The 15,293-nt window shown below is 60.9% G+C and overlaps 1 protein-coding gene across 1 annotated transcript; it reads right to left on the bottom strand.

The window, feature by feature from the left end:
* Positions 1-1,319: 1,319 nt before the first annotated feature.
* VPS51 (VPS51 subunit of GARP complex) lies at positions 1,320-6,882 on the bottom strand. Its single transcript, XM_084263437.1, has 10 exons — positions 6,660-6,882; positions 5,879-6,008; positions 5,635-5,781; positions 5,071-5,293; positions 3,882-4,623; positions 3,394-3,612; positions 3,080-3,301; positions 2,616-2,737; positions 2,194-2,281; positions 1,320-1,616 (listed from the first exon to the last, which is right to left on the bottom strand). Exons 1-10 carry the CDS (start codon positions 6,870-6,872, stop codon positions 1,356-1,358), a joined length of 2,367 nt encoding a protein of 788 aa, XP_084119563.1. The 5' UTR covers positions 6,873-6,882; the 3' UTR covers positions 1,320-1,355.
* Positions 6,883-15,293: the final 8,411 nt, after the last annotated feature.

Genomic DNA, 15,293 nt, shown 5'->3' with positions numbered 1-15,293 from the left:
GCTGCTACTAAGGTGGGCAGCGGGGAGAGAAGGGGAGAAAGAAGGAGAAGCAGCACAGGAAGACAATGGGGTGAGAGCACAAAGCTCTCCTTGCAGTTGCTTCGGCTTCTCCGTTTGAGGGACCCCAGGTCCCTGACACTCCTCTGACGACCCTGACCACTCCCCTGTCCCTCTGTCCAAGTCATTTGAGGAGTTGACGGTGACTGGGCTTTTCGACTTCCATGCCTTGGAGACAGATGAAGTGACTTTCCCAAAGTCTTGCTGGGAGGGCTGGGACCATGATGAAAGGATTGATCCTTCCCACCGCACCTGTAGCCCGTGAATATTTATACCTGCAGGGCAGCCACTGAGTTACTGACCCTCCCAGTCACCCAGTGCTTTGTTTAGTGCCCACCAAGGTTCCCCCAGGGTTCAGGACCCTTTTGGGTTCTTTCTGTGTCTCTCATCACTGTTGGTGCGTTGCTGCCTCACCCTGACTCAGCCTTCCAATGCGCTGGCTGTCCCCGAGCTCCACCCACATCTGTCACCCCAGCCCCGAGGTGGGGAATCCCTTCCCTGACCACATGCTGGGGGCTCTGCCTGCGCCCCTGGCCCCGTCCTAACCCCTCGACCCCCCTAGGTTCCCAGCAGGAGCTGCACGAGCTGTGCCGGCCCCAAGGTGGGGCAGCAGCTGGGGTGCGCAGGGAGGCAGCCCCCATGCTCCTGCGAGGCCCTGGGTACCTGTGCGAGGTGGTGAGGGGCCAGGGCTGCCCCACTCCCCCCTCGGGACAGCGGTGGCCAAGGGCCAGCGCGTGAGTCCCTTCACCGCCCCTGCTGGCCCCCAGGCTTCTCTCCCTTTGTGCCCTCCCCCCCCCCCCATGGAGGACACGAGGCACAGCTCACAAACGCTTTATTTATTGTCCCCGAGTGTGACAAAGGGCCAGGTTGGAGTGATCCCAGGCATGAGGGCTGTCACCAAGGTGGGGGATGACATGGTGTGTCACCAAGGCTGCAGGACAACATGGGGTAACAGCACACGCTGAGGGTGGCACTGGGGTAGGGGCACAGTGGGGGGTGTTACCAGGGCTGGGGGCTGACAACACAAGGTGACCCTGTGTGGGTTTAGGGAAACAGGAGGTAGCCCTGCACATTGCTGGGGGTAGGGATAGGGGATGACGTCCTTGTGTGTTGCAGGAGGGGGAAGGATAGGTGGACATGCGGGGACTCAGGGGGTACGGGTCTGTCCCCAGGTACGCAACAGGACTGAAGACGTGTCCCCCTCCCCGCTGACACCGCCCCCCTCACACCCCTTGTCCCTGCCTCCCCCCCACAATGCGATGCCGCACGCCAACCCCTACCCTGAGTGTCCCCACGTCCTACCCGCGCTCGCAGATGAGCTCGACGACGCTGTGCTCCATGGGGACAGGGTCGAGGCAGCGGTGGGCGGCGCTGGCAGCCACTTCGTCCAGCAGCCCCTGCACCACCCGCTCGTCGGCGGCGAAGCGCCAGAGGTAGAGCTGCAGGTAGTGCCCGTCCACCTGCACCTGCTGCAGCCCAAAGCGCCCCAGTGTCCGCAGCCGCACGCACTCCAGCAGCGTCTTCAGGCTGATTTTGATGATCCCCGTCAGCACCGACACCTGGGATGTAGGGAACAGCAGGGACGTGCTGTACAGGGATGTCCCCAGGGTGGGAAGGCCTCGAGTCACATCTGCACAGGGGTTTGGGGACATCAGGGATACCCCTCTCCAGGACATCAGCTCCTTGGATACTCTCATCCTGGTCACTGGTTCCCAGGGATCCCCCAAGTTATGACATGTGGGGACAGCAGGGATGTGTGGCACAGGGGTGGAGGGCTCCTTCCATCTGTCAGGGAGGCCCCAAGTCCCAACAGCATGGGGACATGGGGGACACGTGGCACAGGGGGATGGGGACACCTTTGGTCTGGCTCTTGGCAACAAGGGGAGGCCCGGAATCAAGTCAGTGTAGGGACATAGGGACACCCTTGCCCATCTTGTCAGATGCAGGGACCCCCAGGTCCTGGCACCCGGGACAGGGGAGACTAGGGATGATGGGAACATTCTTGTCCCACTCATCAGCTCCTGTGGATCCCTTGGATCCCAACTCCTGGGTTGTGGGGACACCAAAGGTAGGTGAGAGCCAGAAAGGTAGCAGTTTAGGTCCCCTGGGGACACGGGGATGTCCCCGCGACCTCACCTTGTTGAACTCAACGGGGCTGAAGATGTCAATGCGCTCAGAGAAGAGCTTCTGGATGTTGCTGAGCAGGTGGGTGTCCATGGGAGCGCTGGGATGGGACATGGGGACAGTCAAGTATTAGAGAAAGCCAGGGGATATGGGGACAGGGACGTGGGGGTGGGGACACAGAGATGGGCAGAGGATGCAGGAACGGTGTGGGAACACAAAGACAGGGAACACAAGGATGGGTGGTGGATGTGGGGACAGACAGGGAACGTGAGTACGAGCACAGGACACCAAGGGACGAGACAGTCATGGGACATATGACATACTGAGACAGTCCAGGGACACAAGAGGGTCATGGGAAGACACAGCAGTTACTGCAGGGGTGACACAGGGAGGAGAGAGGTGGCAGGACGTCCCCGGGGGGTGGCAGGGCTGACCTGGGGGTGTAGCTGGGTGCGTAGCGCCCGGGGGCCCGTGAGCTGCTGTACACGGAGAAGGCGCGCCGGCTGGAGTCGCTGCTCTGCGCCCGCCGCACTCCCTCCTCAAAGAGCTGCCCCACCTGCAGCAGTGCGCCCTCAGAATCCACCCAAAATACCCCCTGGGACCCACCCCTGCAAAACCGCCCAGGGTCCCCCAAGATCCTCAAGAACCATACGGAGACCTCAGACATTCCCTGTTGACCCTTGGGGACTTCAGCCCCATCCCCAGGACCCTGTAGGACATCTGGGATCCCAGAGGGTTTGTTAGGGACCTGAAGTCCTCAAGGACCTTACGGTGACCTCAGGGACCCCCCTGAACCCTTTGGAGACCTCAGGATCTCTGCAGGGACCATCTGGGACCCCTGGGTGGACTTCAGCCCCCTCCCTGCCCAGCCCCTCTGGGCTCCTGGCGTTGTCCCAACCTGGACGTCGATGGCGGTGATGTCCTCCACCACGCGCTTCATGACAGCACGAACGTTGCGGGGCTCGACAGTGCCCAGCCAGTCCCGTGTCTCCACGCTCTTCCTCAGCATCTGCGCCACCGCTGCGCCCTGGACCTGCACGTAGTGGTCGAGCAGCCGCTGCGCCGCTCCTCGTGCCTCTGCGCACAGCGCCGGCCCCGGAGTTACCGCCGGGCCTGTGTCCTGGGGGTACAAGGCACACGGGGACATGTAGGGTGGCGTGCAGCAGTGCTCAGGGACATTCTGGGAGCAACTGGAGCCATCTGGGGGTTTACCTGGGGTGGAAACTGCTCATCGGTGAGCGTGAGGATGTAGCTGATGGTGGTGGCCTCATAGTCGAGGCAGAGGCGGGCGAGGAGCAGGAGCAAGGCGGGGGGGGCTGCAGGAGCCCCCCGCTCGGCTGGGCCATCGGCAAAGCCCCGGGCGGTGCGGCAGAGCCAGCGCACAAAGGCCACCACCAGCCCTTCACGCACCGCCTCCACGCAGAACTCCCCCTGCAACCAAAACCAGGGTGGGGGGCTTACACCCCAAACCCACCACCCTGAGGCCCCCAAACGACCCGGTGTGAGCTCTAAACCGTCCCCATGTCCCCCAAAATGCCTTGTGCAACCTCCAAACTGCCCATGATGCCCACCACCAGTCTGCCTCATGCAAGCCCTGCCCTGCACATCCCCTAAATGTCTCAGCGCCACCCCTAGACTGCCCCAGCGACATCCCCCCCCAAACTGCCCCATGCCACCCTGTGCCCCCACCCCCAGCACACCTTGAAGTAGGGCAGGCTGGCGAAGGCCACATCCTTGGCGGTGAAGAGCTGCACGTAGGCCAGGACAGCCTTGAGCTGGCCCAGGACCGAGGAGGCGAGCGTGGCCAGGAGGTCGGGCAAGCCGGGACCCTCCTTGCCGGGGGGCCGAGGGGCTGCCAGCGCCTGGCGCACGTCACCCAGGCACCCCAGGAAGAAGGTCTGCAGCGCCCGCAGGTAGCGATCCACACGTTCGCGCGCAGCCCGGGCCACCAGCGCGGCGCCCGCCTCAGCCCCGGCCGCGGGCAGCAGCTCGAGGAGGGCACGGAGGCGGCGGTGGAAGCGGTCGAGCGCCCGCACCAGCAGCGAGGTGTCGCCCAGGCCCCGCTCCAGCGCCAGGCGCCGTTCCAGCAGCTCGAAGTAACGGGCGGTGAGGGCAGCCGCAAAGGTTTCCAGGCGGCCGTCTCCAGGCCCTGGCCGCCCCTCGAAGAGGCTGCGGTATGAGGCCGCGAGGAGGCACAGGTTGCCCACGAAGGATGAGCTGCCACGGTCGACGAAGTCGAGGATGTCGGAGGCAGGGGGTGGCGTGGCGGCGGTGCCGGAGGGGTCGGACGGGGGCAGCTCGGCCTCCAGCACTGCCAGCTCAGTTTCGAGGCGGGCACCAGCGTGGCTCAGGAACTCCTCGCACAGCTCCTCGGGCGGTTCTTCCAGTTGCAACAGCATCTCCACGCACTCGGTGAGCTCCTTGGGGTCCAAGGTGTCATCCCTGCGGGTGGGGGAACGCCGGGGGTTACTGGGAATGGTGGGAGGTTCCAGCGTTAACAGCAGCACCAAAAGAAAACTGGGACTAAGCAGTGGAAGGAATCAGTAGGCTCCAGAGTAAACAGTAACTGTTAAACCAAAGGGCAAAAGCACTTTGTAGCATCAGCACACTCCCAGGGAAATGCCCCCTCCCTGGGATGCTTCCTTGAGGCTGGTACCATATGGTTCCAGGTGGAACAGCCCCAAGCTGCACCCTGCAACTGTTACCGGTAGGTTTCAGAGTTAACGTACCACAATCCCCATCACCTCCGGGAAGGGGTTTACTGGGAGGGCTGTTGTTAGTCTCCAGAGCAAAAACCTGTCTCCCAGAGCTGCCGTCAGCAGGTTCCAGAGTGAACCCCCCGCCCCCATTTCCCAGAGCTGTTGCCAGCAGGCTCCAGAGCAGACGCACCGGAGGCGCGCGCGGAGACGCTGGGCCAGGTCAGCCATGATGGCGTGGCTCTCATCCTCGATGGCGCGGAAGGAGGGCAGGTGCCGGTAGTGGCGCAGCACAGCGCGGGCGCGAGCGTGGCAGCGCAGGGCCCGTGCAGGCTCTGCTCCCGGTGCTGCCCACCGCCGCAGCCGCCCTGGCACCTCCACGAGGGACTGCAGCTTCCGCAGCAGTGCCTGCACCCCTGGGGGGGCGGGAACAGAGTTGGGGGTGAGGGGGTGGAAATGAGAAAGGGGTGGGGTCAGGAGCTGGATTTTCCCCCCTGGGGTCCACCACCCCCCTGTTATATGCCCTCACATCCGTCCCCCTTGGGGTCTCCCCACCCCCTGGATCTGCCCCTCCCCATTATCTGCCCTTCCCCCCTCCCCCCATCACCACCAGATCCACCCTTCAAGGTCCCACCAGCCACCTTCCATCTCCCCTGCCCTCAAGGTCTGCCCCCTAGGGTCCCCTTGACCCCAGGATCTGTGTGTGTGCGTGTGCCCCCTCACAGATTTGCTGCCTGGAGTCCCCCCATCTCTGTACCAGCAAGCTGGGCGCCGCGGCGGTGTCGGTCCTGCAGCGCAGCGCTGACGCGGGCGCTGGAGGTGCTGATGGCAGCCATGTTGGCAGCCAAATCGTCCATCTCTGCCTCCATACGCCGGAAGTCAACCTTCATCTTTCGGATGGTGTCTGGGAAGGAGGAGCAGGATGTTGGGGTCCCTCAGCTGCTCAGGAACTCCCCCCCAGTCCCTCCCAGAGTCCCATGTCCCCTCCACTGGGCGCTCACCGGTGGCAGAAATGAACTTGTTGTAGTTCTCATAGAGCAGCGTCTGCATGTCACTGTCCAGGGCACGGATCTCCCGCCCCAGCTCGGCCTCACGGGCCAACAACTCCCCTAGGGGACACTCGCTGCGCACCTGGGTGGGGGGCAACAGTAGCAAAACTGCCCACCAACCCCACTGCCCACCAACCCCACTGCCCACCCTGTGGGCCCCACCATCCCCCGCAGTCCCCCATTTTACCCCTCAGAGGCTCCAATCGCCCCCACAGGACCTTAACTGCCCTCCATAGCCCTGCCAGGACCCTCAGCTGACCCCAAATCCCTGACTGACCCCCCCGAGGCCCTCCCTGGTTACCAACTGCCCCCCCACAAGAGCACTAACTGACCCCGGGCCCTTTACCGTCCCCCCCCGCCCCGGGTCTTGAAACGGCTCACAAGAGCCTCCCTCTGCCCTGTGGGGTGCCCCCCAAGGAGTGCCAGCCGCCCCCCGCCCCCCCAGCCGAGCCCCCGGGCCCCGATACCGACTGCACCGGGTGGAGAAGTGCACAGCGGCTCGGAGAGACCAATGGCACCGGGCCGCCCCTCCTGGGGTGCCCTGGGGGGGTCTGAGGGTCTTCCGGGGGCCCCGCCCGCCCGGACCCCTTCGGGGTTCCCGGGGGAAGGGCGCCCACCCGGGCCGGGTGTGCCGGGACGCCGGGGAAAGGGAGCCCATCGGGGGTCCCTGCCAGGGGCCTCCCGCGGCCGGGCCTGCACCGCGACCCCGGGGTCCGCGGGGGTCAAAGGTCACCTTCGTCAGGAACACTTCCGGGTCGAAGTTGGGTCCGTTGATGTCGGCGGGGTCCGGGGCCACCGTCTCCGCCGCCGCCTCGGCCGCGGACGGTCCGTAGTACCGCTGGAGAGGGCCGTGGGGACGCCGCCACCCGCTGCCGGTGCTGACGCTGCCAGCTTCCGGGCTACCCCCGGCCGCGGGCCCCGCCGCCGCAGCCTCCAGCTCTGCCATGGCACCGGCCCTTCCCGGCCCGCCCGCTGCTTCCGGCCCGCCCCCCGTAACGTCACTTCCGCCGCAGCGTCCCCGTCGCCGCGGCAACCGGTCGCCCGGGGCGCGAGACGTCATAGAGCCACGGAACGGCCGGGGCTGGGAAGGGCCCTCAGACCCCCCCTGCGCCCCCCTGCCATGGTCAGGGACACCCGCACAGCCCGGGGTGCCCCAAGCCCCATCCAACCCGGCCTTGAGCCCTGCCAGGGATCCCGGGGCAGCCACAGCTCCTCTGGGCACCCTGTGCCGGGGCCTCCCCCCTCCCCGGGAAGGATTCCTGCCTAACGTCTGACCTACCCCTGCGTCTCCCAGCTTGGAGCCATTGCCCTTTTCCCATCCCTGCACTCCCTGGTGAACAGCTCCTCTCCCGCTTTCCTGTAGGAGCCCTTTAATTATTGGTATGCTGCAATTAAGGCACCCCAAGAGCGAACAAGCCCAACCTCCCATCCATCCATCCATCCATCCATCCATCCATCCATCCATCCATCCATCCATCCATCCATCCATCCATCCATCCATCCACCCACCCATCCATCCATCCACCCACCCATTTGTCCATCCTCATATCCATCCACCCAACCATCCCTACCCACTGCGTCCCACCTGTCCCTCATTTCCCTGGTGTGTCCCCATCCTCATTTCCACATGACACAAGCAGGTCCCCATCCCTACAGGGCCACTCCTGGCCAGTCCCTCTCTGGGTCCCAGGGGTGCTGGGGACACTGTGGGGACTGTACAGGGGACGCAGCCCAGTGCCCCATCTCGCCCCAGTCACTCCCCATCAAGAGCTGGCAATGTGCTCCCAGCTGATGCCAGCTGCTGGGATGCTGGGGAGGCTATGGGAGGGCTGTGGGGAGACTGGGGACAGGGCCATCAGCTCAGCCACAAGCTTGCAGGTGGCACAGGCATGTCACTGTGTCATACACAGATCTTTGCTTTGAGTGGCTGTGTGAAAGCACTCCAAGGAAGTATTTTACTAGCCCTTGAACTCTTTTTGTCTTGCCCTCGGGCTCCTCCCCAAAAGGGGAGGAAGGCTGCTCAGTAGCAGGAGCAGACCAGCAGACCAGGCTGACATGGGAGGTTTCCAATGAGCGTGCCACAGGTTGGGGCCGTAGGCTGAAAGCGCTCGGCAGAGCACGGCAGTCGGGGACGCACGCCCATCAACTCCTTATGCCAGATGGCCTTGGCTGAGGACAAATCACAGGGCACGGCCATCCCCTCCTCTCCCTTTCCACATGATGCTGGTCAAACCCCGGGCACCTACAGCTTCCCGGAGACCCACAGGCCCTGTCCTCCATCAATTCCCAGCAAGCGACGGTGAGCGCATGGGTTTGGAGGGTGAGCGCCACTGGTATTTCCCCTCACCTCTTTCTTACCAAAAGCAGTTTTCCCACAATCGCTACAGCTGGACTCCTGTCCTGGTTTTGGTCAGGATGGAGTTAACTTCATTTGTAGCAGCGGATGGAATGCTGGTGTTTGAGAGTTAAAATGGGAGCAGTGCTGATAACACCCTGATGTTTCTAGTTGCTGTCAGACAGTCAAGGACTTTCTCAGCTCTTCGTATTTCCCTATTCATGAGAAAGGAGGGGCGAAGCCAGGACAGGTGACCCAGACTGGCCAAAGAGAGTATTCCATGTCAATTACGTCCTGCTCAGTGCAATGGGGGGCTGAGGGGAGGAAGAACAGGGGCAGCTCCGGGACGCGCGGTTCTTGGGGGACAGTCGGGTTCTGGGATGGCTCTGGGTGTCACGGCCTGAGTTGTGGGTATGGTGAGAAACTGCATTGTGCATCAACAGCTTCATATATTTTTGCTTTAAAGTCCTGTTAGCATTGTCATATTTTATCTTTCTGCTATTTTAGTAAACTGTCCTTATCCCAAACCGCGGGCCTTTTAGTTTCTTGGTGTTGGGGTTATTTGCCCCTTCCTTTTCCCTTCCCTTGCCTCTCGCCAGCGCCCCCCCTCCTCCCCCCTTCCCCCTTCCCCTGCTCTTTTCCTTTAAGGAGCAGGCAGCTGCGTGGATCTTGGCTCTCAGCCGGGATAAAACCACGACAACTCCTCAGCTGGTGGGTCCAACCATGGCAATGGCGTTCACGAAAAGCCTAAGCTACCCTGTACGTAACGGTTTGGAGACATGGGTTTAGACCACGCTGCAAAACCAGGCTTAAAGTAATGCTTTGCAGCTCAGTTCCAGCTCTTGGGTTTGTTGCAACTTCCAAGAAAAACACCCCCAAGCCGTTGGCATATTCACCTTGGTCCGGGCAGGCATGAGGAACATCTGCGCGCTCTGCTTCCTACGCCTCCGAAAAACGACTGCAGTATCAGGCTCAAAGCTTCAGAGGGTTGAGCACTTTCTACATGGTGCTAAAATTGGTTCCTGAAACGAGCCTCAGGACACAGATAAACTATCCTCCAAGTGGATGGAGGAGGCTCCCGCTGCACTCCTTGTGCCAGAAGCCTTTGCTCCAGCTGGTTTAATAAAAGGGTTGTAAAACATACCTAGTTATTGGGCTCTGGAGGGATTCGAAGGGTCGCAGGGCAAGCCGTAAAAATGGAAACAGTCTCCTCTGCAAAGAAAGGCTGGAATACCGGAACAACGGAGGGATTTGGTCTTGGGATTTAGCCCTGCTGACATGTAAGCAACAAGGGGAAAAAAGCAAACAACTTGAGCTAAAAATTTGAAATGCAGAGCTTTATTTACAGCAGGGAAAGAACCCAAAGCCACCACTGTTACAAAGACCAGGCTGTTCCGCTGGCCCTTCCTCAGAAGTCATCTGCTGCAGAAAACCAAAAGTCCAGCGATCCACACATCCTTCTTCCAAATGGAAAGAGTTTGAGCTGCCCTATCTTACAAGAGAAGCAGGAAGAATTTCCTCTGGGAAGTCACTGCTGCATCCTTTCTGCTTGCTTTCCTTGCACATTTTCCCCCAAACATGGGGTATAAAAGAAGACAGCTAATGCAGTTAGGTAGTGTTGTGCAGTAGAGCTGGAACAAAGCCCAACACAGGCCCTTTGCAGGGCCAAATTTGGGCTAGTCCAAGGACAAGGGAATTCCGAAGGGGTGCAGGGCAAGGCTGAGGAACACATCCAGCCTCTGGCTGGAGAGGAGGTACACTAAAATCGGGGGAGGAATGCTTTAGTCCTGCAGAGGCAGTTGTTGCAGGAAGAGAACCAAGTGAGCAAAGGCTTCCAGCAAGGAAAAACCAGAGCTACCAGACAGTTGGTGCAGAAAACAGACAAGATGAAATGCGGTGGCTTTGCTCAGTTGCTCTGGAAAGCAAAAAGTTTGTACAACAAGCAGCAGAAGTTTGAAGAGAGAAAGAGGGATTTCCTTTAAACCTCTGCTCCTTTCTCCCACCAGGCACGAGATTTTTAAAGTTCCAGATCTCTTACTTCAGTCATGGGTGGACTCAAATCATTCAGCTATGGAAGAACACAGCGTGGGGCGCGATGCGAACGGGCAGCCCAGAGACAGGTGAGGACGGTAAAGGGAAGACAGAGCTCCCAGCTGCTGCACCCCAGAGCTGTGCGACCGGCCTCGAGAGGAAGTCTGGCATGCATCGCGGGTTCGTCAGCAGCGATGGCTCTGTTACCAAAACCAGCAGGGAAACACCTTGCCACAAGTCTCGCATGAGCACTGCAGGCAGGGATCCCACCACGAAAGGCAATGCAGGGAGTTCCTGGCTTCCCTTTCACATGAATAAACAAACTAACAAATCGACCCTCGCATCGAATCGCACCACCAGCAGCACCATTTGGGAGTTCTGCATGACCTCAACCTCAGCTTTTAGTTGCACAGCCTGTTCTCCACGCGCTCTGACGTCAGTGTAACGTAACAACAGGATTTCACAGAATCACAGAACTGTAGGGGTTGGAAGGGACCTCCAGAGCTCACTGACTCCAACCCCCTTGCCAAAGCAGGGTCCCTAGGACTGGTCGCACAGGTCAGTGCCCAGACGGAGCTTGAGTATCTCCAGAGAAGGAGACTCCACACACACCCTCCTGGGCAGCCTGTCCAAGGGCTCTGTCACCCTCACTGTGAAGAAGTTCTGCATATTGGTGCAGAACTTCCTGTGCTCCAGCTTAAGGCCATTGCCCCTTGTCCTGTCCCCACAGACCACTGAGAAGAGGCTGGCCATTTCCCCCTGTGTCCCACACTTCAGGTATTTATAACCACTGATCTGATCCCCTCTCAGGCTTATTTTCTCCAGGCTGAGCAGCCCCAGTTCATTCACAGAAGGTTACCAGATGGAAATGCTACATCAAGCACTACCCAAATGCTAGTCGACCGACAATGGCTCCCCATGGATGGGCTGTGCCAACATCCAGCGCCTCAAAGCCCAGCACCACTTCCAGCCAGACCAGATTACACAGAAGCAGTGCGGGGCACCCCTCACCTGTCCGGTGGCCTCCACCCCATCGCCTTCAGGCCCGGCGCCCATGAACTGCTACAGCCCTGTGGTCACATTCGTGCCTGAGCAGCAGCAAGAGGCCCTGGGCACACACATCCACACAGTGACAGCACAAGACACAGCGGCCACAAACTGAAATACCAGAAGTTCTACCCCGTGAGAGAACAAAGTGTGTTTATTTAGAAAGAGGTCAGGCCCTGGAACAGGTGGCCTGTACCGGTTCGGTGGTTGGCAGGCTGTGCTACCCGGCCCTGTGCCTGGCAGGGCTGTGGGACTGGAGTCGGTAGTGGCTCCTTGTTTCATGCTGGTTGCTGGAGAAATCCCGGCCTGCCCATTGTTGCCGTGTCCTCCTCACAGAGACTGCCAGGACAGCCCTTTGGGGCCTTGGAGGTCTAGTCTGTGGCTGCCTCCTGCTTCTCCTGGTGTTGTATCACAGAGCCTGCTGATCCCTGCTGTGACCATCTTGCTGCAGCTGCTCCAGGGCCCTGCTCTGATGCTGCTCCAGGACCCTGCTCTGGTCTTGTTCTGGGGCCCTGCTCTGGTCTTACGCTGGGGCCCCGCTGTGGTCTTGCACCAGGGCCCTGCTCTGGTGCTGCTCTGAGGTGCCAGCCTGGCCACTGCTTTCCTCACTACTGGAAAACTCACCTTGCAGAGTGTCTGAGGAATCACCCTGCCTCGATTCTGGAAAGGGGCGTAAAGATAGCCGCCTCCTCCTCCTCCTGTCTGGGACGACCCTGTGCACCTCATATTCATCGACTCCCACCTTGTGGAAGACGTACTGGAAAGACCCCTGGCAGACTGGGCACACGCTTTTCACATGGGCCTCCTCCTCCATTATGCAGGCAAAACAGAAAAGGTGCCTGCACCAGCTCACGCAGTCCTCGTCAGTGATGGTCTCCTGACAAATGGGGCAGGTTGGGCTCTGCAAGGAAGCCGGCAGCATGGGCAGGACCTCCTGGCTGGGGCTGGCAGCAGGGGAAGAGTTGCTGCATCCCGGCATGTTGTCCTCCGATGCCATCTCGAGCTGCAAAACCAAGAGGCACACAGATGATGACCTGCCCTTGGAGATGTGACCTGAGGAAGCAGCAAAGCTGCTGAAGAGGCAAGTGCTTGGCCCTGGGGCTGTGCTTGTGCTGCCACAAACTTGGGGGGCATCCCAAGCCAGACACCCAGGTGACACCAGGGTCGTCTGTGTGTGCTCCGGCTCTCCAGGTAGGATGGGAACTCACCTCTCCGACACAACAGGCACAGGCAGCAATTGGGAAGGCAGGAACGTGGTTCCTGGCCTCTTGTCAGGGGCAGCACAGATGTTGGGGTGCAGCAGGTCGTGTCTGGTGTCCCGGGCCTGCTGATGACCCTGTCTGACAGACCCTCTCTCCACTCTTGGCAGGGAGCCTGCGGGATGGGAGTCCTGTGTCCCCCCTCACCTGCAGACCCTTGTCTGCTGCATACGAGGACAACACTGAGCCCCGGCAGAGCTGTCCCCTCTTATAAAGTGGTGATGTCACAAAGGTCTCAGTGACTCTCCGGTGACATCACAGTTCTTCCGGGGACCACACCCAGCAGACAAAACCCCTGGTCCCTGGGGAACAAAACCCAGAACCCATTTGGCAAAAGTGCTCAGCGCAGGGTGACCAGAGGCAGGACTTCTGTGACCTCCTGGTTTCCCCCTGGCACTGCCAGCCCGTCTGCATCATGTGTATCACTGACAGACTCTGCACCGTGAGCAACAGCACCTTCTTCTACTGCCTCGACATCCTGCTCTTGACTGCTGGGGTGTTCCTTATCGCCACCACTCTACACCAGCAGGTACAGGGGCACCTGGGGCCAAGGGGGCCACTCGAGGCGGCAGGGACAGGGGCTGGCCCTTGCTGGGTGCATACTATACTCTGCTTCTCTGCCCGCAGGTTGAGAGATTCAACCAGCAATGCCGGAGGTGGTGGCAGCGAGTGACAGCGCTGAAGCCCAGTAAGTCCCCTCAGGTCCACTCTGCGCCCCGGGTGTACCTGGGAATGACCCCAGGGCAGGGCTTGGCCCCTGGAGCAGGCGGGGGGACAGTCTCTGGGGGGTATCGGTGTCCCCAGCTCCATAGCTCAGGCACCCCTCCCTGTCTTGCAGTTGGCAAAGTGCAGGCAGACCACCACTACCCTCACTGTGGTGTGGCTACCCAGGAGTGGCAGCGACCAATGCTGTTGGCATGGCTCAGGTCATGGATTTCACCAGGCTCAGGCTCCTCGGCCACGCTGGACCCTCACATCCAGCAGCTGCCAAAGCAGGATCGGGAGAAGCGGGGATGCCTCTCCCGCCACACCTGCAACTCCATTTCATCTGGGAGCCTCAGCACCACTGAGAACCAGGACAACATTGACCTGATCCTGGAGAGAGCAGCCCTCGTCGAGATGGAATCCGTCTGCTCGCTCGGACCCGTGCGTGCTGGCGCAGCCTGGTCAGCTCTCAAGATGCACGTGGCAAGGAAAAGACTGGAAGTGCAGCTGGGGGCCCTGCCCATGCCAGTGCAGCTGTCCCAGGAGCAAGCAGCGCAGCGGCAGGGCCGCCGCATCCTGCCAAAACTCATCCGTCCGGGACAGAGACAGCCCTTGCCACGGCGCACACTGTGCCCCTCAATGCAGAGGAAGGCAGACGCCATTGTAGGTGTCATCAGAGCCAAGGAAGACCGAAGGCTGTGGAATGAACCCAGCCCCACTGAGGAGTCCCTGGCTCTGCTGGTGCCGTGCCCCCCAGCAATGCCCAGTCCTCTGGACCTGCAGCTTCCCCAGGGGCACAGGGCATGGGGACTCCAGGCCGTGGGCTGGGCCAGCACAGCACAGCACCTTGCCAAGGAACAGCAGGAGTCTCACAGCCAGTGCAGCTCTCGGGAGGCTGTGCTTCCTCCTGCACCCATGTGCAAGAAGACGACCGCCACGCAGACATCTGCCCCAGACCTCTGTGCAAGCAACCAGCAGCTGGATGCTTCACTGGGTGCCAACACCAATGTCTGCTCCGACTGCCAACCACCAGTGCAGGGGATGATCATGCGTGACAGCATCCTTCTCCCCAATGCGAGGCTACTACAGAGGCAGGGCTTCCCCCGGCTTCCTGCTTCATCCCTGGACAAGGAGGAAGCAGAACCAGCAATGGGACCAGCAGCAGCTGCAGCTTCAGTCCCGCCAAAGGAAGATGCTGGCTTTTGGACCACCTCCGCTACCACCCAAGGCAGGCCTGAGGTTGACCTGGCGGGCACAAACCGGCCTGATGCTGCAGCGCCTGACAGAATCTCCAGGCTGGAACTGAGCCCAGAGATCCAAAACAAACTCTTGGTGCACACCGCGAGGCGATGCCTGGAGGTTAGGCTGCAAAGTTTCCCTGTGGCAGTGAAACACTCCATGAAAATAGTGCATCAGTCACTGTCCAAAGGCCTGTCGACCGGCACTGGCTCCACATGGATGGGCCGTGCCAACGTCCAGCTCCTCAAAGCCCAGCACCACTTCCAGCCAGACCAGGTTGCGCAGAAGCAGCGCAGGGCACCCCTCGCCTACCCGGTGGCCTCCACCCCATTGCCTTCAGGCCGGGCACCCACAAACTGCTACAGCCCCACGGCCACGTTCGTGCCAGAGCCGCAGCAAGAGGCCCTGGGCATGCTCATGCGCGCCAGGAGGCTGCAGCGCTGCCTGTCCCTGCTTGGCATGATGGGGCTCTCAGAGCGAGCAGTGCCCAAGAAGAAGCACCAGTGAGAGGAGGCCTTGAAGAGGGTCACAGAGGAATACAGCTGGGAGGACAGCAGGGAGAAGAGGAGCACAATGGGTTTCTCCTACACTCCTGTTACCCTCTGGTTCTGCCGCACCACAGGAGTCGTTCCTTGTCCCTGAAGGGACGGCCAACTCAGGGCAGGAGATGCCTGGAGGCCGGGGGGCAGCCAGGAACAGGGTGTCCCCGTGGCAGGGCGCTGCTGGCTGCTGGGCTGTCCCTGTGGGTGAC

This window comes from Gallinula chloropus (assembly GCF_964237585.1).
Source record: "Gallinula chloropus genome assembly, chromosome: 4".
Classification (NCBI taxonomy): domain Eukaryota; kingdom Metazoa; phylum Chordata; class Aves; order Gruiformes; family Rallidae; genus Gallinula; species Gallinula chloropus.
This window is presented reverse-complemented; position numbering and strand designations above follow the sequence as displayed.

What these genes read in the sequence shown, in the direction of transcription:
- VPS51 (XM_084263437.1), bottom strand. Translation starts at nt 6,872, where the DNA reads ATGGCAGAGCTGGAGGCTGCGGCGGCGGGGCCCGCGGCCGGGGGTAGC. An exon ending in CAAGTTCATTTCTGCCACCG is followed by an intron (nt 5,782 to 5,878) that starts GTGAGCGCCCAG and finishes CCTCCTTCCCAG; the next exon opens with ACACCATCCGAAAGATGAAG. An exon ending in ATGAGCAGTTTCCACCCCAG is followed by an intron (nt 3,302 to 3,393) that starts GTAAACCCCCAG and finishes TTGTACCCCCAG; the next exon opens with GACACAGGCCCGGCGGTAAC.